Source organism: Myodes glareolus, chromosome 3 (assembly GCF_982192425.1).
Source record: "Myodes glareolus chromosome 3, mMyoGla1.1, whole genome shotgun sequence".
Classification (NCBI taxonomy): domain Eukaryota; kingdom Metazoa; phylum Chordata; class Mammalia; order Rodentia; family Cricetidae; genus Myodes; species Myodes glareolus.
This window is the reverse complement of record NC_142028.1, coordinates 62912161-62933848: the sequence shown is the minus strand read 5'-3', so window position 1 is coordinate 62933848 and position 21688 is coordinate 62912161. Positions and strand designations below refer to the sequence as shown.

Here is a 21688-nt window from a genome sequence, read left to right as displayed (position 1 = left end):
TGAAGCCTTTAAACGGTTCATTTATCTCAGCAGGGTCCTCTGTACCCGCACCAGGCTGCTTCACCCTTCAATATCCTTGGAACCTGGGACCCTAGGCCCCCTCCCAAGGAAGCTCACCTGAGATGTTGGTGGTAATCTCCGTGAGAGCCGCCTGGCCAAAGCCCTTGCTGGTACGGGCGCGCACAGAGAACAGGTAGGTGGTGCCGGGGTGCAGGTTGGAGAAGACGTGGTAAGTCTCATTGCGGAGTTTGGAGATGGTGCGCCGCGGGCCAGGCACATTCACGGCTGGGTCTGAGGACTCAATGCTTTGGTAGCTGATCTGGGGGCAGAAGGAGCAGGTAGGTGGAACGGGACAGGGATGGGCGTCACTATCTCAGGAATCCCACCCACCAATCTTTATGTTTCACGGAAACTAGAGGTGCATTGGGCTGATCCACACTCTACTCAGAACTCACAGAGCACAGACTCTGACCATCACGGAAGTAGCTTGAAGGTCCGCCTCTGTCCTCCCACAGGTCTCCCTCTCTGTCACAGCACAGGAAGGAACTTTGACCTCCCACCTGGGCCCCTGTTCACCTCATACTGAGTGATGAGGCCATTGGGCTCCTGGGGCTCCTCCCACTTGAGAAAGATCATGTCCTCCAGGGGAGTGAAGGTGAGGGACTCAGCTGCAATCCCACCAGGCACTGCGAGGGAAGGACGGAGGAGAGGAAAGTGGGTTTTGGCTCCAAATAACAGAGTTCACGCATCAGCTTCGCCTCTTCCTAGCTATTCCGCTTGGGCCAGTCAGCCTCCCTGAGCCTCAGTTTCCACATCTATGAAATGGACATGACGCAGCCCCTCTCTCACCGGAAGTAAATAATGTGAAGGATGCAAAGTTCAAAGTTCACATGACCCAATCCATAGGGGCCTTCCACTTTCAGGGCCAAGCAGGTTCCATTCAGGCTCATGAGATACAGTTATTTACCAGAGAAAGGAAATCTGTTGCCATAGGGGGTCTGGATCATGGGTGGAGAGGTTTCCCTGTCTAAAAAGATGTTAATTACATAAACAGTCTCAATGAGATTGGAGAAGATTAACACGCTGATAACTACATCACACACACATGCTATAAAAATCCCCACATGGGCACTGTGAGATATGGTCCATTTGTTTGGGCTGTACTGTACATTCTAAACAAGCACGGCAGGGCACAGCTTCTGACTGGGAAAACACTTTGATGAACGTCTCTGAGGAAGCAAAGGTCAGCGGGAGGGCCATTGGAAGGAAGGGTAAGAACCAGTGAGAGCTGGGCTGAAGAGCCAGTTGAGTCTGGATCCCCAGTACCCACACGAATGCCAGGTCTCTGGTGTGCACCGTGACCCAGCATGGGTGTGTACTGTGACCCAGCACTGGGGGTGTGCACCATGACCCAGCACTGGTGGTGTGAACCGTGACCCAGCACTGGGGGCTGCGGGGAAGAGACAGGTAGGTTTCTTGGGACTTGCTGGCCAGCCAGCTGAGCAGAAACAAGGAGATCCAGGCTCAGTGAGATCTTGTCTCAAAAAATAAGATAGAAAGCAATAAAGGAAAACATCAACCTCTGGTCTACACGCCTACACACACACACGCACACACACACATGCGCGCACGCCTACACACATACACAAATAATAATAATAATAATACAATGAAAGCTAAGCATTCAGTTAAAACAAAAATTTCCCAAGATCATTCTCCACCTATCCAAACAGAAAATAAAAAAGTATAATCAACAATTCCAAGAGTCAGTAAGATCACAGAACCACCAAGTCTCATTCACTGCTAGTGGAGTTGAAATTGGCACAATCACAACCAATGAGAAACTGTCTGGCTAAATCTACTAAAGATGAACACACACCCTTGCAACCTAGTCATTCTCTCCTACACACACCCACACGACACATGAATATCTACCAAAAATAATCTACACAGACTTTTTTCAAAGCATTGTTCAAAGTAACCAAATAGGAATCTGCCCAGATACTCACCGACAGTTAACAGAAAGTAAATATGATGGATTCATTCTAGAATGAACCACACAGCGGTGAGAACATATTCACTAGGACGATCTGGCCTCCAAAGAGCACAAACTTCACAGACACAAGCGGGCACAAAGCAAGCATCTACTGTATGATGCTGCTTACAGATAGCCCAGAACCAAACAAAAATTAATACACAGTGTTATTGGGAGAGGTAATGGCTACCTTTGGGAAGAGGTGAACACGGGAGCATTAGTGGCCTCTTGGGGTGCTGGGATGTGATCTCTTCATTTGGAAATGAATTCACTGAAGTGTCCAGTCTATGGGAATTTACTGGACTGATCACTTAGGATAAGCACCCTGGACAGAATGAGGTGGCCTGACCCTAATCCTGGGGACCAAATGACATGTAGAGATCATGAGAATGGAGAAGCGTGGTATTTAGCTACAGGCTGTGCAAAGCCTTGGGGCAGTCCCAGCCGTTGCTTGCTCCTAGCCTGAGAAATCTTCAGTGTGGCCTACGCACATGCTTAAGGTGAGTGGTGTCGGGGAAAACCAACGAGGTGAGATGAATTTTATATGGGCTACACACACACACACACACACACGTTCTAAATGCTTAGAAATTAAGCAAAGTGGCCATGCAGTGGTGCGAACACCTTTAACCCCAGAACTCGGGAGGCAGAGGCAGGTGGATGGATCTCTGTGAGTTTGAGGCCATCCTGATCTACAGGGTGAGTTCCAGGACAGCCAGAGTCACAAAGAGAAACCCTGTCTTGGGGGTAAAAACGAAAGAAAGGAAGGAAGAAAGGGAGAAAGGGAAAAAGAATGAAAGAAAAGGGAAAGAAGAAAAGAAGGGAGAAAAAAATTAAGCTAAGTAATTCTAAATAGCTTTTGAGTTAAAGAGGAAATTATTACAGCAATTAGAAAATATTTTAAACTGAATGGTAATGAAAATAACATAGTAAGACTTACGGGTGGGCTGAGGACAGAGCTCAGGGCTGCACAACACCTGCCTATCATGCGCAAATCTGAGGTGAAGCCCCAGCACTGGACGACAACAAACACTATGGGATGCAGCGAGAGTCAAGCAAAAAGAAAAGCGCATGGTTGTAAGTGCATGCATTAGAAATTAGCATGGTGGCACACAGCCAAAATGCCAGCCCTGATGAGGCTGAAGCAAGGGGATTACAAGTTGAGGCCAGACTCTGCTACACAGCAAGACCATATCAGAAAAGGGGAGAAGGGGTGGAGTAAAGGCTCAAAAAGCTAAAACCGGGACTGGAGAAACAGCTTGGGTGGTCAACTGCTTGCTATGCAAACAGGAGGACCTAGGTTTGGATCCCCAGTGGCCATGTAAAAGCCAGCCGTGGGAGTGCACTTGTGTAACCCCAGTGTTTGGGGAAGGGCGGGGACAAAGACATGTGGAAACCTGGAGCCTGTTGATCTGCCAATCTGCCTGCTGGTGAGGTCCTGGTTCGGTGAGAGGCCATCTCAAAGAACAAGGCAGAAAGTGACTGAAAGCATCCAAATCTATGTCACCAGTGAAAACTGTTATTTAAAACTTTGCCATGAGGAACATTCCTGATCCGAATTCACCACTGAATTCTTCTAAGCCCTTAAGGAAGAAATTACACTAACCTAATAACCCACAGTCTCCCCAAGAATGAATAACGGCCACCACTGCTTTGCTGGAGTTCCCTGCATGAGTCTGAGCAGAGGCCCCAGGTATGGGAGGCGTTCTGGGCTCAGGGAATCCAGCCTGCACACTTACCATCTTCGTCTGTCTGGAAGGTGATCTCCTTGCCCTCCTTGCGCCCCTCAGGGTTCGTGAGGATCAAACGCACGTGGACGTTTCTGAATGGCAGCAGATTCTTAATGGTGTAGCGGCTGACACCCTGCTCCATCTTCACACACTCCCGGATGGTCTGGTTGTGACTGCCACCCAGCGTGTAGTGATAGCAGAGGGACACAGCATAGGTGTGGCAACGCGTCACGTTGTAGCCCAGGGGCTCCCACTGCAGGGTCAGCTGGCGAGCCTGGATCTCAGCAAAAGCCAGGCCTTTGGGGGCCCTCGTGGGCTCTGGAGACATAGAAAGCCGGGGGAAGGTTGAGGAGATGGGGAGGAAGAGAGCATCAATCAACGGCCAGAAACCATTCGTCCTCTGCCTCTTGGAACTCTGAGCACCCTCGGAACCGAACAGGCTGTGATACTGTATGCTTTAGAGTAAGGTGAGACACATCCGAATCCTAGTCTACCACCTGCAGCAGGTGATCATTGCCTGAGTGAGTCCGCCTCTCTCAGTCTTAGTTTCCTGAACTACAAAAGGGAAAGACCTAGATTTGGATCCCCAGCACCTACACAGAGGCAAGGCTCCCTCAGAGGATTGCTAGGCTACACTGAGACTGTTAAGGTAAAACCCAAGACACAGGCATAACAAAGGCTAACACACCATAACCCGTTAGAAGCATTAACTACCGGGCCGGTGAGACGGCTCAATGGGTAGAGACACTTGGCTGAGCCCCATGACCTGGATCTAATATCTGAGACCCATGAGATAGAAGAAAAGAACACCCTGGCGTTGTCTTTAACCTCCATGTCCACAGTGTGGTCTGTGCATGCACACACGATAAATAAAAAGTAAATGGAAAACAAGAACCATTAGCTCTTGCCAGCGTAGTGGCACATGCCTATAATCTCAGCACTCAGGAGGTCAGTCTGGGCTACATAGTGAGATCCTGTCTCAAAATAGAACGCTGTGCTATATAATTAGCACAATTTGCCCCCGAGTTCAAGAGCATTCTGAATAACACCTGGTCACTCAGAATCAACCTGTTGCTATATTTTCTTCATTTGCTAATTCTAAACTTAATGCAGAACCATTTATATCAATATATATATAAAATTACATAGTATGTACAAACCAGGATGATGGGCGCTATGACAGCTAAACACTAGGACAGAGAATGTTTGGAAAGCAGAAACAGAAATCAGCGTTGATACGTCTGAGGTAGGGCTCTACAGCTAAGGTGCAAATTCAATGGTGAGTTCCCTGACTGCCAAAGACACAAGGAAAGCGCAATCTGTTCTGCAATGATAACACCAGCAGTTAAATTTTTTGGAAGTGTCCAACATCTTTCTGGAGGCTTCAGAATGTTTTGTCTCATTTAATCTTGGTTGAAACCCAACGAGACAGGGGCTGTCGCTAACCTTGTCATACAAATGAGAAAGCAGAGAAATAGAGGTTAGGTGAGGAGACCAAAGTCACACAACCAAAGGTGAAGCTAGAATCTAAACCCAATCAGACCAGCACCAGAACGCGTGCTCTTAGCTGCTGCAGCCCTGGTCCCCAGAAGGAATTCATCTTCACAAACAATAGTCACACTCATGCCTTGGAGAGACACTGCTCCAACAGTAGGGAGAGGCTGACCGTGCTACAGTCTCTTAACGACTCCATTAGCCTAAAATGCGTCCCCATTTTGTAAACAGAAAAACTGGGGCCTGGAGAGATAGCTCAGTGGTAAAAATGCTTGCTTTGCCAGGGTGAGGAACCTGAGTTCAATCCCCAGAGTCCACATAAAAATGGGTGTGGCAATGTGGGCTTGTAATCCCAGCACCTAGGAGGCAGAAGCAGACAGGTCCCTAGAACTCAATGGTCAGTCAGCTGAGCTTATCTGGTGAGCTCTAGGCCAGTACAAGATCCTGTCTCAAAAACACAAGATGGGCCTAATAACCTGAATATGGTCCCTGGGACACAGACCTCCACACATGTCCTATGGTATCCACACACACACACACACACACACACGCACGCACGCACGCATGCACACACGCACACGTACACACCCTTCAGAGAGAGTGTTCAGCCCACATCTCCATGTCTGCCTTAACAAGTCTATGCTCCTAATCAAGCCTCCAAGAGGGAGTCAAGACACTTCCAAGAGTTCTTGATGATGTGGGATGCCCCTCTGTATGCTGTGAATGTTTTATTACCATTGGTTAATAAGGAAGCTGCTTTGGCTTATGGCAAGGTAGAATATAGCAAGGTGGGAAAACTAAACTGAATGCAGTGAGAAAAAGGCAGAGTCAGGCAGATGCCATGTAAGTGCCAAAGAAGAAAGATGCCAGAACATTTCCAGGAAGCCACAGCTTCATGGCAATACACAGATTAATAGAACTGGGTTAATTTAAGATGTAAGAGCTAGCTAGAAATATGCCTGAGCCATTATTGGTCAAACAGTGTTGTAATCAATATAGTTTTTGTGTGATTATTCGGGTCTGGTGGCCAGGAAATGAAAAAGCAGTCTCTTCTTACACCTTTATCCCTCATACACGATTCTGGGACATGGATTCCATGCCTCAAAGGTTCTGGGAGTGCCTTCCTACAAAGTGCCCCATCCTCTTTGTTAGGGGCTGAGAAAGCACTGCTACTTAGCCCCTTAATGGGATTAAGAAGAACCTTGTGGTCATCGTCCGTGAAAAACTTACTCAGCAGCCCCTTATAATTATTACCTGGAAACATCAGTTCACACTCTCCTAACACAGGACTGTGGGAGTGACAAGGGTCAGTCTAGCACTGAGCACAGCAAGTTCCTGCTCCCACCCAGCTTTCGGTTCCTTCCTAGCCTGGGCAAGACACAAGTCTTTGGTCCTGTATGGAGCCCTCAGAAAGAGATTTCTGATTCATACTAACAAGGCCTATCTCTTGACCCTCTCCCTTCTCCCCAAAAGCAGAAGACACCCAAGTCCCACCCCACATGGACATCAGACTAGGCTGTCGCTACTCACTGCCACCCAAGAAAGGATGCCTGCTGCTGGCCCAGCTGCCATACATCCATACATGGGCCTTCTCACCGTTCCGGCCCACAGAGAAGCCCACAAGTGTTCATATGACCCACCATTCTTGTGTGCATGGGGCAGAACACTGCGTGTGCTCACCTGCCACCTTGCTCAGAAGTCTGATTCAGTCTCTGTCCCCTGGCTCTGGCCTGTCCTGTGTGCACTGAGCCAGCGTGGCTACAGCAGCCAATAGAACACCACTTTCTCTTCTCTACAGAGAATGGGTCTCAGACCAGCTCTGCCTGCACACCGCCCTGTGCCTGGAAGGCCAGCCCATCTTCTTTCCTATCTTTCAGACACTTGCTTTCTTGCCCTCCTTCAAGATCTGGACAAGGGCAGGGCCAGTTTACGATATTCTGGCTAGATAGAAGCTTCAGATTCAGTGAACAAGACTGCAGGGGTCCCACTGCCAGTGGAGCATAAGCCTGGCTCCTCATGGACATTCTTCCCACCAAGGGCTCAGGCTCAGGATTTCCAGACCCTCCCAGTTTCTAAGAGCTAAAATTCAAAATTTTTATATGAAATCTCCAGGTTTCTAAGCACTAGCAACCCGCTTAGACTACTCAAAAGCACCTCTTAGAACTCAAGACGGAGCCTCGGCCACAGAGGGTAAACACCAGTGTGGGTGGGTATCTCCCTCTCCACCTTCACAGGCTGAGAGGCCCTGAATGGAAGTCTCGCTTCCCTCTTCTCTTCTGTCCCAGGCACATCCGGGACTCAAACACCATGTTGACTAAGATTGATATGCTGGTTGAAGGGTGCGAATCCAGAGTCTCTCTGCTTCCAGAAGCCATCTGCCACCAAGGCGCTCCTTCAGTCGCCAATGCACAATGGCAAGACAGAGTTAAGGGACCAGGAAACCCTATCCAGGTGAACCCCACAAGCCACTCAGAGACAAGAGGACAGTAGGCACGGGGGAAAGCAGGAGAGCGCATGTAACATTATTAAATTAACTCAGAATGACTTGATTTCAATAATGCTGATGAATGCCCCTGTCTCATGGAAGGACTTTTAGGATAGGGTCAAGTACATCCAAGTTCACATCCTGCATCCACTCTTCGCTAGTTCTGCAACTCCAGGAAAGTTGCCGAACCCTTCCGAATGACTGATGTCGACGGAGGAAACAAGGCCTACTTTAAAACTGTGAATTATGCCAGCACTGGGTGGGTAGGGGTCATCAACAACTACGGAGCTAGTTCAAGGTCAGCCTGAGGTAGAGGAGGTAGATGAGACAAATAAGCAACAACAAAACCACCTCCTTTAAAGACCAAATATAAGCCGGGCACTTGCCTGTGATCCCGGCACTTAGGAGGCAGAAGTGAGAGGATCGAGACTTCAAGGAGACCATTCCTCAAAACAACAAAAAAGGGAAACATAACATCACATGGGACGTGGTAAACCAGAGTACCCAGCCAGTAGGAATCAATAAAGAAACGCGTGCACCAAAGTGAGACTTCCGTAACATGAATTAGTGAAAGCATGCCGCAGAGCAATAACATATCAGAGCCCTTCCTCTAATCATTCCTGACCGTGTGCACTAAAGAAGACGACTCAAGAGAATAAAAAGAACCGCAAGCATTTAGTTTTTTGATGTAGCATTATAATAATAAGAATGTAGAAACAAACAGCCCAGAAATCCGGGGTAGACGTTGGCAGTCAATAACATAATTATAAACATGGACCGGCATCGAGCAAACGAAGCAGAATCCTGAGCGACAGCCCCAGCCAATGACAAGGATGTGAAAATGTACACTGAAGACATGGGCAGAGACTGGAACAAGACAGAAAAATTAAGGCAGCTGTTGAGCTAGGATGGAGTGATTCAGAGGCTTTGGGGGTTTTGTTTCTCGGGTTTTTTTTTTAAGCCTTTTACTGGTGCAATATTATTGTTTTTACAGTAAATAATAGAGTGGAGGGAATTGTGGGCCTAGAGAGCCCAACAACACAGCTGCCCAAGAGCAAAACAACCCCAGGCCAGGCTCTAGGGCAGTGATATCAACAAAGAGAGGAGCCTGTGATTAGAAGGGGCGGGAGAAGGTTTTTGTTTGGAGTCTATCCACCTGGCTCTGGCCCATCCCCACCCCTGCAAGCCTCTAGAAAAATGTTTATCTGTAGCTGACACTAGTGGGCACTTGGCCTGAGGCAGGGGCCTTGACAGTTGCTGCTGCCATCCATACCAGTTAGAAACCAAGATCTGTCAGCTGAGGTGGTTAGCAACCTGACAGGTTCGAGGACCACCTGGGATGACCAGTCTCTGGGCTTGCCTGTGGCTGAGGTGGGAAGGAGCACCTTAACCTGGAAGGACCACCTTAACTATCCCAGGAGCCGGATCCCAGACTGAAGAAAAAAGAAGCAGGGGAACCAGCATCTGGGATTCTGTTCTCCCTGACTGTGCCTGCAACGTGACCAGCTGCTTCAAGCTCCTGTGGTCTTCACTTCCACACCATGGTGGACTGTACCCTCAGACTGTGAGCCAAAGTAAACCCATCTTCAAATTGTTCGTCTCGGGGTATCTATCACAGCAATAGGAACGTAACTGAGAAACCAGCTCTGCCTCTGGCTCTGCTGTGACTCAGTGCAGATTTTGGTCAAGCGGCTGAATCTCTAAGCCTTAGTTTATTTACCTGTAAAATGGGAATGATCAAAAGGTATAACTATTAGAGCCGGACAGTGGTGGTGCACGCCTTTAAACCCAGCACTTGGGAGGCAAAGTTAGGCGAATCTCTGTGAGTTTGAGGTCAGCCTGGTCTACAGAGAGAGTTCCAAAATAGGCTCCAAAGCTACAAGGAAACCCTGCCTTGAAAAACCAAAATGAAAAACGGGGGAAAAAAAGTTATGAGGAATTGGGTCAGACTGTATAGGCAATAGCACCTAGCCATAAAGAATGGCTTAACAGCCTGACTCTTCAGGTCCACCTGCAAAAACTACAGGCACATGTTTCAAAACCAACCTGCTCTGCCCAGTCAAACCACAAAAAAACAGTTGTAACTTCCTGGTCTCTGTGTGTGTGTGTGTGTGTGTGTGTGTGTGTGTGTGTGTGTGTGTGTACATACCTGCATCTTCTGCCTCCACACACCCCCACACCACACCTTTTTTGGTTTTTTGAGACAGGATTTCTCTGTGTAACCCTGACTATCCTGGAACTCTCTGTGTAGACCAGGCTAGCCTAGAATTTAGAGATTCGCTTGCCTCTGCCTCCAGAGTGCTGGGATTAAAGGCGTAAAAGCCACCACCGCCCGGCTATGAAGTCGTCTCTTTATGGAGTTGGCAGCGTGCACTTTATTGACTGAGCTATTTCCTCAGCCCCACAACCTGGGTTCTTGACCCACTGTCTGATTACAGGCAAGCCCCTTCCCCATCTGGGTTTCAGTGTCCCCATCTGCACACTCAGGAGTTTTCTATGGGCCTCAGCTCTGATTTATTCTAAGTGGTAAATCAAAAATGCCTTTGAAACATGAAGACCACCGTAACGATGACAGCTGTCACTCAGGGAGTTGCCAGTCACTGTGCTTCACACGCGTGCCACGCGCTCCCTACAATCGCCCAGATTAACCCAAACTGCGACAGGACCCCAAGGATCAGCTTCACATGTCCAATTCCTCAGTTCCATTTCCCCAAAACCTAAAGAGGGCTTTCAACCTCACCACTATTGGACTCGATAACTACTTGTCATTGGACACTGCCCGTGTACTGCGAGGAGTTTAGCTGTCCCTGGCCTCTAGCTTTTAATGCCCGTAGCACCCAGTAGCAGAAGCCAGTATGACAGCAATCGGTCTCCAGACACCAGCAAATGTCCCCTAGGAGAGAAAATCCGCCCTGCTGAGAACACTAATATGAGAGATGTGACCCTGCCACCAACACCATCTCTGTAAGGACAACCTGCAGATCTATGCCAGCAGCCTGCACCCGGCCCTCCATGTCTTGTTCATACATCCAGCTGCCTGGTGGAGATCGCCACTGGCATATTTAATGGCACCTCAAAGTCATTGTGTCTGACTCACAGCTCCTGATCAATGGCACCCCCCAGGTCAGCTCCCCACCCCCGGCCTGCCAACTCTGCTGTGGTGCAGTTAAGTGACAGCTCCATCCGTCCAGTTGCTCAAGCAAAACACCTTGGAGCATCCTGGTGTCCATTTCTTTTTTCCCCATCCCACAGCAGATCTATCGGGAGATGCTACTGACTTCAGAACCAAAGGGACCGAGCAACCTGCCATCAGAGCCATCATTGGCACTTCCACTAGGCTTCCGGCTACCATCTCTGGCTGCAATGGCTGCGAGAGCCTCCCCGCGGAGCCCCTGCAGGAACCTTTGCCCTCTGCCATCGTCTGGCTCTCTGTGGCTGTGACAAACACCAAGACCAAAAGCAGCTGGGGGAGAAAACGTTTATTTAGCTTACTCTTCCACATCGCCTTCCATCATCCAGGGAAGCCGGTGCGGGGGGGGGGGGGGGGGGGGGGCTCTCTCGACTTGCTCAGCCTGCTTTCTTATAAAACCTAAGATCAACTGCCTAAAGGGGGCGCCACCTACAGTGGGCTGAGCCTTCCCATATCAATCATTAAGTAAGGTCACTGGACAATATGCTACAGGCATTTCTTCCACTAAGGATCCCTCTTCCTAGGTGATTTGTGTCTGGTTGACGAAAACTAGCCAGCATTCCCTCCTCTTCAATTCCCCACGAGATATCCAGAGGAAACCTTCTGAACCTGAGTTGCCCATGCTCGCTCCCACTCCCTGCCATCACTCCCTCGTTCACTGGCCTCTGAATCTGACACTCCGAACTCTACTTAGACAATCCTCCCACAGGTCTCCTCCATGCTCCGCCTCCAGGCCTCCGCACTCAACAGTCTGACTGGACCGTCCCTTCCCTAGCTGTCCCCCTACAGCACACCACCTAGCTCCCCCTCACCTCCCGCATGACTCTGCTCAAATGCCACCATCTCAGTAAGACAGTCCTTCAGCTATTTTATAAATAACAACCCTCCGCCCTTCCCCACCCCCCGCCCTGATTTATTCCCTCCTCACACACTTATCACCATCTGACAGACTACATATTCCACTTGTTTACTTATTTATCATCTGCCTCCTTCCGCCAGGACAGGAGCTCCCTGCAGTCTTAGGGGGACTCAAATGCTGATGACCTCTGTCTGGGGTGCAGCCACGTATCCCTAGCAACTGTGGCTTTACCTGGCACATAATAAACACTCAATAAACACCCGTTGCCTGAATCTTCACGCTACCCCATATGGTAGAGATTAGTGTTGCTTCCACTTATTAAGAAAGAAGACTGACGCTCTCAATGGGTATATCGCCCGACCCACACCCCAGGGACACTGACCCACCACCCAAGCATCTCTCTCCTAAAGTCTGGCATTAAACTACATTTTAGGTAGCCCACAAATCAACTCTTAATAACACTTAAGACTATGAACTGCAGGTTGTCAAGATGGCTCAGTAGGTAAAAAACACTTGCCGTCAAGCCTGAGGACCTGAGTTCAATCCCCAGGACACACATGGTGGAAAGAGAGAACAGACTTGCATAAGCTGTCCTCCAACCTCCATGCACACTGCAGCAAATGCATGTCCACACATACATGAACACTAAGTTCATAAATTTAGGAGATACATATATAATTTAACATCAACTGCAAAAACTATTTAACTCTTAACCGTAACCTCACACATTATCCAAAATATACCACGGATGTTGTGGGGGCTTGAAAGAAAATGGCTCCCAAAGGAAGTGGCACTATTAAGAGCCACCTCCAATTAAATGTTTTTCCTTTATAGGAATTTTCGTGGTCACGGTGTCTCTCCACAGCAATAGAAACCTGAACTAAGACAGATGTAAAGATGAAACTGTTAAACCTTTGGAGAAAAAAAAAACATAAATAAAAGAAGAAATAGAAAAAGATCTCTGGGAGCCAGAGCTAGGCAAGGAAGTCTTATGATCCAATCCAAAAGCACTGGGCAATTTTAGAAACAAATTCTGAAAATTCATCAAAATCTAAAATGTTGACTCTCAATCCATACAAAGGCAATGAGGAGAGAAGATCCTTGCCGGGAGAAAGACCTGCAGATTATACATCCATTGATACATTCATAATGTGTTCTAGATAGATCTAGTATCTAGACTGCATAAAGAATTCTCAAGCCTCAACAGAAAGAAAGAGTAATTCTATTAAGAAATGAGCGACGATACGAACAGGCAATTCAGTGAAGAACACAGCAGGGGCAGCCATGTGTGGAAAGGTGTTCAGCAACACTAGACACTAGAGAAATGCAAATTAAGACCATGAACGGGAGGGAGAAGGCTGGGGAGGGCTCAGCTGCTAAAAACAATTGCCGCACTTGTAGAGGTTGTGAGGTTCCATCCCCAGCCACTACGTCATGTGATTCACAACCCTGTAACTCCACCTCCGGGGAGAAAACCAACACCCTCTTCTGGCCTCCTGCACACATAAGTGCACAGGCACAGATACACACACACACACACACACACCAGATAAAATAAAATAAACATTTTTAAAACTGATGTGCAATACTGTTCCTGATGGTCAAAAAGCATAATCGACCCAAGTGTCTGTCCACTGTCGAACAGACGAATGAGATAGGAGAGAGTCGCACGCCGCAACCACCACCAAAAGGAATGCAGTAAGGACAACCCGCTGTAGCGCAAATAAGGCCAAATGAAGACGCCACCTGCAAAAGACCGCAAGCAATCATACATGCTTCTATAACGTAAAATTTCTACAAAAAGCAAATCAGGAGAGAGGAAAAGTGGATTCATGGTTGCTTAAAGCTTTAGGATTAGGATGACCTGGGTGACTGTCAGACGGTTTAAGGGCCCCCCAGGATGACATGTTCCAAAATCAATCATATGAGTTCAACTTCAGCCAGCTTGTCAGCCCCAGATGTCAATCTTTACTGTAAAATTAAACCATAGTTGTACAAAAACGAACACTCTAGAGGCTGGAGGACCTCTGCTTTCTCACGAGGGCACGGGGGTCCACACCGAGAATCTACATTTGTCACTGAGAAAACTCCAAAGATGACAGCACACTGACGTCACTGAGAACCCCGCTCTCTCCACCCATCATCCACCCATCACCCACTTCTGATGAGTCTCCCCTGCAGGTGCATCATGGATCCTCAGCAACCACTCCTTCACCCTCCTAAGCAAGAAGAGCTGACTGCGGGCTTAATGACAGGCCCAGTGAATCCAGACAAAATCCATCACGCACAATTTTTAACTGATAGTGTTTAAGAAGACAGAATAAGAGCTCTGGCCCCATCTCTGCCATTTACTGCATGGTCTCTGCCCAGTCACCTAACACCTCTGCCTCAGTTATCTCATTGGTGAAATGGGTATGACAACAGCACCTATGTCTTAGTGTTCTGGTAAGTTTTCTGATTTGGTCTCTTGGTTTGCCTTCTTGTTTTGTTTTGTTTTGTTTTTCCTTTGTCTCTTCTGTTTGTTTGTTTTCTTTTGCATTTTGAGACAAGCTATGGAGAAGTCGCCTCCAGGCTAGAAGACAGCCTCCAGAGTCCCTGCCTTGTGTTAAGATTGAAGTTAATAAATGTGTTTGTTTCAGAAGACTTTGCTATCCTTGTGGAACAGGGAACAACCCACCTGCACACTTGGTCCGGCTGATCAGCGGGGGTCCAGGGCGGCCTGTGCCGCCATCCCCGGGGCGCGTGAGCAGCACGCTGATCTCATACTCCGTGTCTGGGTCAAGATGCCATAGCTTGTAGGTCTGCAGGTTGACAGCGTGCACCTCAGCCCACGGGCCCCGTGCCATGCGGTACTCGATCTCCTTGCGCACGATGGGCCCATCACCAATGATGGAGTTGGTGTTAAGCTGGATGATGAGGTAGGTGGGGCCTGCGCGCAGCAGCTGTGGGGGCGCGATGGGGGTGGGAGGCTCTGCGAGGACAGGCGGAAGAGGAGGAGCCTACTGATGCTGCCTTGTGGCCCTAGAACTCCCATAGTTTGGCTATTGGCCATTTCAAACTCCCAAGCCCGAATCTGGGGGACCCCAGCACACTCGCTGGATTAGCACCTAAAACGCGCAACTAGACAGAGCCTCACTCCCTGTGTCCTCCTCATACACAGCCCATCCCTTAGCGACACTATTCCCTTTACACGTCCGTCAATTCACATCACAGCCAAGAGCCTAATTCTGCAACCATCATGAGATCCTCCCTATTCTCTCAAGCCACTCAAGCTGCTACCAAACCCTCAACTAAACCTGTCCTGGGACCCCAACCGAAGCTAGCTTCAGGCAGCGCAACCCTGTGGACTCCACCCTATCCTATCCGGCGCCCACCCCTCCCCTGCAACTTCGGCCTTCATCAAGATCAATCTGCTGACCTTTGACGATGAGTTCTGCGAAGTTGGAGACACCAGCCCCGCGAGGGGCTTGGGACACACAGCGGTATAGATCTTGCTCACTTCGGCCTACGGAGGTCAGCGGGAAAGTGGCCAGGAAGCGACGGTGACTGATGTGCCGCACCCCAGCAGCAGGCAGCAGCACCCCACTCTGCCGCTGAAGGGAAGAAGGGATGGGAGAATCAGGGGGAATTCCAAGCCGACAGCATATATGAGTCCCTCCTATCCCAGGGGTATGTGAGGATCCAGGAACTGCCCTCCACCCTGGGGTGAATGAGAACCCCAACTGGCAGAGCACAGCCTGGGGGGAGGCGAGACAGTGTACAGATGTTGGGGTATGAAAGAAGGACTCAGAACCCCAAAAGGGAGCCAAGCCTAGGAGAAGTGTTCTGCCCTCTGCCACCTTCCGGGGGCCAAATCGACACGGGACGCCCTCACCTGCAGGAGGAAGCGCTCCGCCTCTGCAGCTCGGCCTGCTGCCATGCATTGGAAGGATGCATTCTGGCCTGCATTGACCTCCACGTCTCCAAGGCGGGAGAAGTGAGGGGCCTTTGCTGTGGGAAAACCGGCAGAGCCCCAGCGTGAGCTGGGCCCAAACGCCCTGCAGGCAGGAGTCAAGGCTCCCCTCATCTGTGTGCCCGAGGGACTGGGACTCACCACAGGGGTAGCTGAACAGCAGGATGTCATCCAAGCCTATGTAGCCCTTGCGGTCTGGGGAGATGAGGGCCTCAAACAGCACCTGAGGGAAGCCAATTGTCAGAGTGACAGCCCTCCAGGTCAGTTTGGGCCCCAACCCCACCCCCTTCTCCACCAACAGGTGCCAACCCAGCTCACATAGACCCTTACTACCAAGCCAGCTGTGTCAGGGGTGTGATCAAGTCTGGAAGGTCCATTCCAGTGCAGACAGTAGCTCAAAGCAGCAGAATCCTTCTAGTCAGAATTTCCAGTTGGGTATTGCTTCAACTCACCGTCAACGCTGGCCACCCTATTAACCTCTGACCTACTAACAATGACCTCTGACACTCTACCCACACTGATCCCAGACCAACTCCAAACATGACCCCAGATTGGCTCCTGATGCTGGACACATGTTAAATCTGACCTAGTTCAACCTGAGGGTGGCCTGATGCTGCCCTGACCTCCAAGCCCAAGCCCACCAACTGTCTAAAACCCAGCCCACCTGATATTCATTGGGCCAGAAGGTACTGACGGCCAGCTCAGCCTGGTGCCACTGCCGACCATGGGATCCAGTCATATTCCACACAGCACTGCCCAGGGGGCCCCCGTTCACACGCACATAGACGCCCAGGGTGCCTGGGCTGTGCCCGTCCCGGCTATAGAGGAAGTAGCTGAACTGAACACAGTGTGTGTCGTTCTCGCTCAGGGTCTGGAAAACGATATGGGCCCTCTGGCCCGGAGCATGTTGGGAAGCATTGACCATCAAGTAGGCACCTGGAGAGAGAAAAAGAAAAGGCAAGGAGACCTTAGGGAAAGCCAAGGTCACATCGAGGAAGAGATAGAAATGAAGGACCCACCAGGAATCAAGGGTTTGGGGTGTGATCGGCGTTTTTAGCTCTGGTTGGAGCTTTAGGGTAGATCCGTTCCCTCCCTCCCCAGGGTCTGCTTCCCAAAGGAGAGGACTAAGACAGTAGAAAACACAAACTTAACCTTGTCACAGCTCATATGGCCACTCACAAGCCACCAGTTTCCCAAGCTGTGCAGTTCTGGGAGATAAGGATTAGATCATTCTTCTCAGGAGTCAAGAGTCTGGCACAGGGCAGAGCCCCTGAGGTCACTGCTTCCAAAGCCTCAAGACACTTCCTTGTGCTGGGTACTTTCCCCGTGCTGGGTGCTTCCCCCTGGTTCTGATCATTCATAACGTGTGAGACAGTCTTGCTACCAGCCTATCACGCCTCAGGCCCTCGCTGTGTCCTCAGACAGGCTCTGAGCCCAAACTTGATGAATATGTAGGATGGATTGAATGGAAGGATTAGCTTCCCTTCCCGCCCCCACCAGATTCCAACCTGAAGATCATTGGTGTGTTCTGAGATGGTGGGGAGTGCCTCAGGACCTGACTGGGGATTGCAGCTTCCCTTGGGGGGTTGGGAAGAAGGGTGCAGCTGCCAAGGAGAGACCCAAAGCTACCCTTGTACAGCAGCCATGGAGCACAGCCTCCTCCCCAGCTGACAGCACATTCTGAGCCTGTTCAGGAGTGTTCCCAGGATCTAGAGGGATCTCATCTCTGTGAACCTGGAGTCCTATGAAGGAAGCTGCTGCCCATGTCCTGCAGGGGTAGGAAATGAAGCTCCAGGTCCCTGTCCCTACTGGAATCCTAGCCATACACTTCTTAGCCCGCTCCTGTGGCGACTCTTCCCTAAGGTAGCTCCCTCTTCCAATGTGACATCTTGCCTCTTCCTCCTCTGTTCCTGGACACTGCCTCTCCTCCCATCATGCACTCCTTCATCCCCATGGTTCTCTTCTCTCCCTCCTGCCCTCCTCTGGGACTACTTCTCCTTGTTTCATCTCCATCCCCCTATACTTTCCCTAGACTATTCCATCAAGTTCACCCTTCCTCCCAGACCTAGATCAGCTCCCTTCACCAAGGAAGACAGAGAGACAAAGTGGGAAGGTCTGGAAAACATGAATCTAAGCGTCAGAACTCTCTCTCTCTCTCTCTCTCTCTCTCTCTCTCTCTCTCTCTCTCTTTGGTTGGTTGGGGGGGGGATTTGAGACAGGGTTTCTCTGTGCAACAGTTCTAGCTGTCCTGGAATTTGCTTTGTAGACCAGGTTGGCCTTGAACTCACAAAGATCTGCCTGCCTCTGCCTCCTAAGTACTGGAATTAAAGGCATGCACCTCCACCTCCAGGCCATAAGCCAGAACTATTATATCTACTCATACGTGAGTACTTATTAAGATCTGAGCTGAATGGCTGGGTCTAGGGGTGCACAGAGGTCATACAGAGCCCCTGCAAGGTGGGTATCTTTATGCATCTCTCTCAAACAAGCTAAACAGTGATATGTCTAGAGCAGACATATACAAGGATCAAGGACCCAGAAGAGACAAATGATCACATCCAGAAGGACATAGATGGGCAATGACCAGCCTGGTAGGGAAAGCCCAGGGGAAGCAGAATCTAATCCCAGAGCCCAACCAGCCAGCCAGGCCCCCAGGAGTCTCTTACCTAAAGCTGCCAGTCCACCCACCACTAAGAGCCGCCACCTCCCTGGCCTACTCTTGCCAGCAGATGCCATCTTGGCCATGCTGGGAGCTCATAGTCAAGACCCTGGGCCACCTCTGTAACAGGACACAGGGGAGAGAGATTCTGCCTAAGGTTCCCTCACTGTCTGTCCTGCCACACAGGCCTCATCAGCAATGAAGTGGCTCATTTGGCCTCCATCTCTCTTATCCTTTTTGTTTTCCTTTTAAAACTATTGGGTTTGTTTGGCTTGTTTTTTGACAGGGTTTCTCTGTGTAATATCCCTAGCTGTCTGGGAACTAGCTTTTCGCCTCTGCCTCCCAAGTGCTGGGATTAAAGATGTATGCCATCAGCTAAGAAGATATATTTCTTTGATTTTATGTGTCTGGGTGTTTTGCCTGCATGTCTGTGTACACATATGTGCAATTCCTGAAGAGGTCATCAGAAAGCATTGCATCCCCTGGAACTGGAGCTGTTTGTGAGCTGCCATGTGATGCTGGGAACTGAACCAGGTCCTCTGAAAGAGCAGCCAGGGCTCTTAACCACTGAGCCATCTCTTCAACCCCCTTTTCTTTCTTCCATTTTTATTTTGGGGGCAGCATCTCACCAAGGAGCCCAGGTTGGCCTCAAACTTTTGACCCTCCTGCCCTAGCTTCATGCTTCTTTTTCTTTTCTTTCTTTCATTTACTTTTTTTGTTTTGTTTGTTTTTCAAAACAGGGTTTCTCTGTGTAATAGCCTTAGCTGTCCTGGGACTAGCTCTTGTATACCAGGCTGGCCTCGAACTCACAGAGCTCCACCTGCCTCTGCCTCCTGAGTGGTAGGAATAAAGGCGTGCGCCACCACTGCCCGTCCATGTCTACTCTTGATTCGCAGTTGATTCTGCACCCAGAGAGGAGGGCTACTAGTCACCAGGCACTCTCAAATATCCTCAACAATAACAACTAAACATTTAACTGACATGTGCCCTGTGATATGGGCTACTGTTCTCCCATGTCACAGTCAAGACAACAAAGGCTCAGAGCTGGCTAGATGATGGGGCCAGGATTTGAACCCACGTCTTATGATTCTGGAATGAGTGTTCTCAAGGCTATCATCTGAGTAGGAGACCAGTGCCAGAATCTACATTGAGCCTCCTGCCTCCCAATCCAGTGCTCCAGATGCCCCAAACGTCCGGTACTGAAGTGGGGACAGAGGGACCCAGGGCTCCCAAGAAGAGGGCAGAGGTATATCCAGAGACCCCATATCACTTCTCCTCAGTGTCTTCAGATCCCCCAAAAGAAGGAGAAAAACAGTAGTGATGGAGATTAGGCTTACCGTGGGGCAGGTCTGCGGGGGCCCGGGTGCCAGGGTGGATCCGCACTTGCTCCCATTGGAAGTCATCGTACTGAGCTTGGCTGTACTCACAGGGCACAACAGGGTCACTCGGCTCCTCGAAGGTGCAGCCAGCTGTGAGGGCAAGGCCTGATTAGCTAAGCCCAGGCAAGGTCACTGACCAAGAGGACTCCAACACAACCCTTCAGGTTCCCCCACTGGCCTCTCCCCTCCAACTAACAGAGTTCTCCCTCCTCCACCCCAACATCCTCCCCTCACTGACCCTCACCCTCACCAGTCCCAAGACTTTCCACTGCCCATTCCCCACCCCACGTCCCAGGATCCCCAACAGCTCCATCATCCAACAAGACCCTCCTTAATAAAACCAGCCATCATTATTGTTGCAAGCATAGAGCCTCCAGTCAATATCAGCCCTAGACTCATCCCATTTTACTGACTGGGAAATGGAGGCCCAGCATAGCATAATGATACTAAGCACCAAAGGCTGAAGGTCACCATCTATGTCAGGTGACAATGTGACAGACACCGAGGGTATTCATTCACTGCCCAAAGTCAATCACCGTAGATCTCTGTCCCCAGGGATGTGACATAGTATGGTTCTGTGTGTACCGAACACATCTGTGACTAGAGGATGCTAATTCTGGTGATTGGAGACCAAGACTAATAATCTGAATGATGCCAGGCGGTAGTGGTGCACACCTTTAATCCCAGCCCTCTGGGAGCAGAGGCAGGCAGATCTCTGTGAGTTCGAGGCCAGCCTGATCTACAGAGTGAGTTCTAGAACTATTGAGAAACACTGTCTCAAAAAACCAAAAAAGCAAAAACAAAAAATCTAAATGACAGGGAAGTGAAGGAGGGGCCTGAAATGCATGCGAACCCCTCAATTGCTAGTGAGGTCCACTGTATCTCAGCTGGTTCATCAGCACCTGGAGTTGGCACCAAATAACCCCACGCTGCACTGGTTCAGGAAGGGATCTGAGCTGGGCCTTGTACCCACTCCCCAGTCATAGTATCTGCAGCTCCAGCAAACCAGTGTTGAGAGAACCGGCAGGAAGTCAGGCCAGGCCCATCCTGCCTGCCTGTCAGACCCATTTGACAGACGAGGTGACCAAGGCTCTGAGAAGCAAAGGCATTTGCCCATGGTACAGAGCAGCGGCTCAGTGGTGGATGCTGGAGACTTGGGAAGACTTGGGATTGAATCTTGACTTTGCCATTTGCCATCCCTGGCAATGTTGGGCAAATTGCTTCCACTTTCTGAGCCTCAGCTTCCCCATCCACACATGGGATTGCTGAAGATTTACAACATCGCCGCGTGTGAGCACTCAGGAGACACCAGCTCAGGTGTGCCGCTTGTTCCCGTAGGAGGGAAGTAAATGGATTTGAAATCATGCCCATCCAAAGCCCACACTCCCCAGAAATATGAGAAGGGGCAGGGTGAGTTTCTTCCAGGTCTCAAGAAAGAGGGGCAGAGGGCAGGCCAGACAATTAGCTACCAGGTAAGTGGCATGGGCGGGGCAGGCAAGGAGCGGCTTCCCTCTGAGGACTCACTGTGTGTTACCATTTGCATGTCTCCACCAGCCCTGTAAGAGAAGCCGGCACATGAAAACATGCAAGCAGAGCTAGGCATGGCTGGGCTCGTCATTGTTGGGGTCTCTCGTCTCCTTGAATCCCACCAGAGAATGGGAAGCAATGAGATGTGTGTGAGCCTGCACCGAGCATACCGGGGCAGGGGAGCTGGTGTAGGGGCACCCACGGTGCTTGCTGCGTGCTTGTTTAAAAAGCTCCACTCAGCACTGAGCCATAAGGCATGAGGTAAGTGAGCTTTAATGTCACCTGTGTTGGGAGGGCCCCGTTTCCCTCTTGAAAAGGTGATCAGTGAGTGGTCTTCCAGGAGGAGGGGAGCACTCACTTCCTGCCCTTGGAGGTCCT

The 21688-nt window shown here is 49.9% G+C and overlaps 1 protein-coding gene across 7 annotated transcripts in view; it reads right to left on the bottom strand.

The window, feature by feature from the left end:
- The window catches only part of Ptpru (protein tyrosine phosphatase receptor type U), a 71162-nt gene that overhangs the window by 36315 nt on the left and 13159 nt on the right, over positions 1–21688 (bottom strand). For all 7 annotated transcript variants that reach the window (XM_048434201.3, XM_048434203.3, XM_048434204.3 and 4 more), the window contains exons 2-10: positions 19742–19873; positions 16410–16681; positions 15887–15968; positions 15668–15783; positions 15212–15386; positions 14471–14764; positions 3775–4083; positions 577–686; positions 118–319 (exon numbers count right to left, since the gene is read on the bottom strand). In XM_048434201.3, the coding sequence (XP_048290158.3) occupies positions 118–319; positions 577–686; positions 3775–4083; positions 14471–14764; positions 15212–15386; positions 15668–15783; positions 15887–15968; positions 16410–16681; positions 19742–19873 (1692 nt within the window). The remainder of the gene's footprint in view (positions 1–117; positions 320–576; positions 687–3774; positions 4084–14470; positions 14765–15211; positions 15387–15667; positions 15784–15886; positions 15969–16409; positions 16682–19741; positions 19874–21688) is intronic.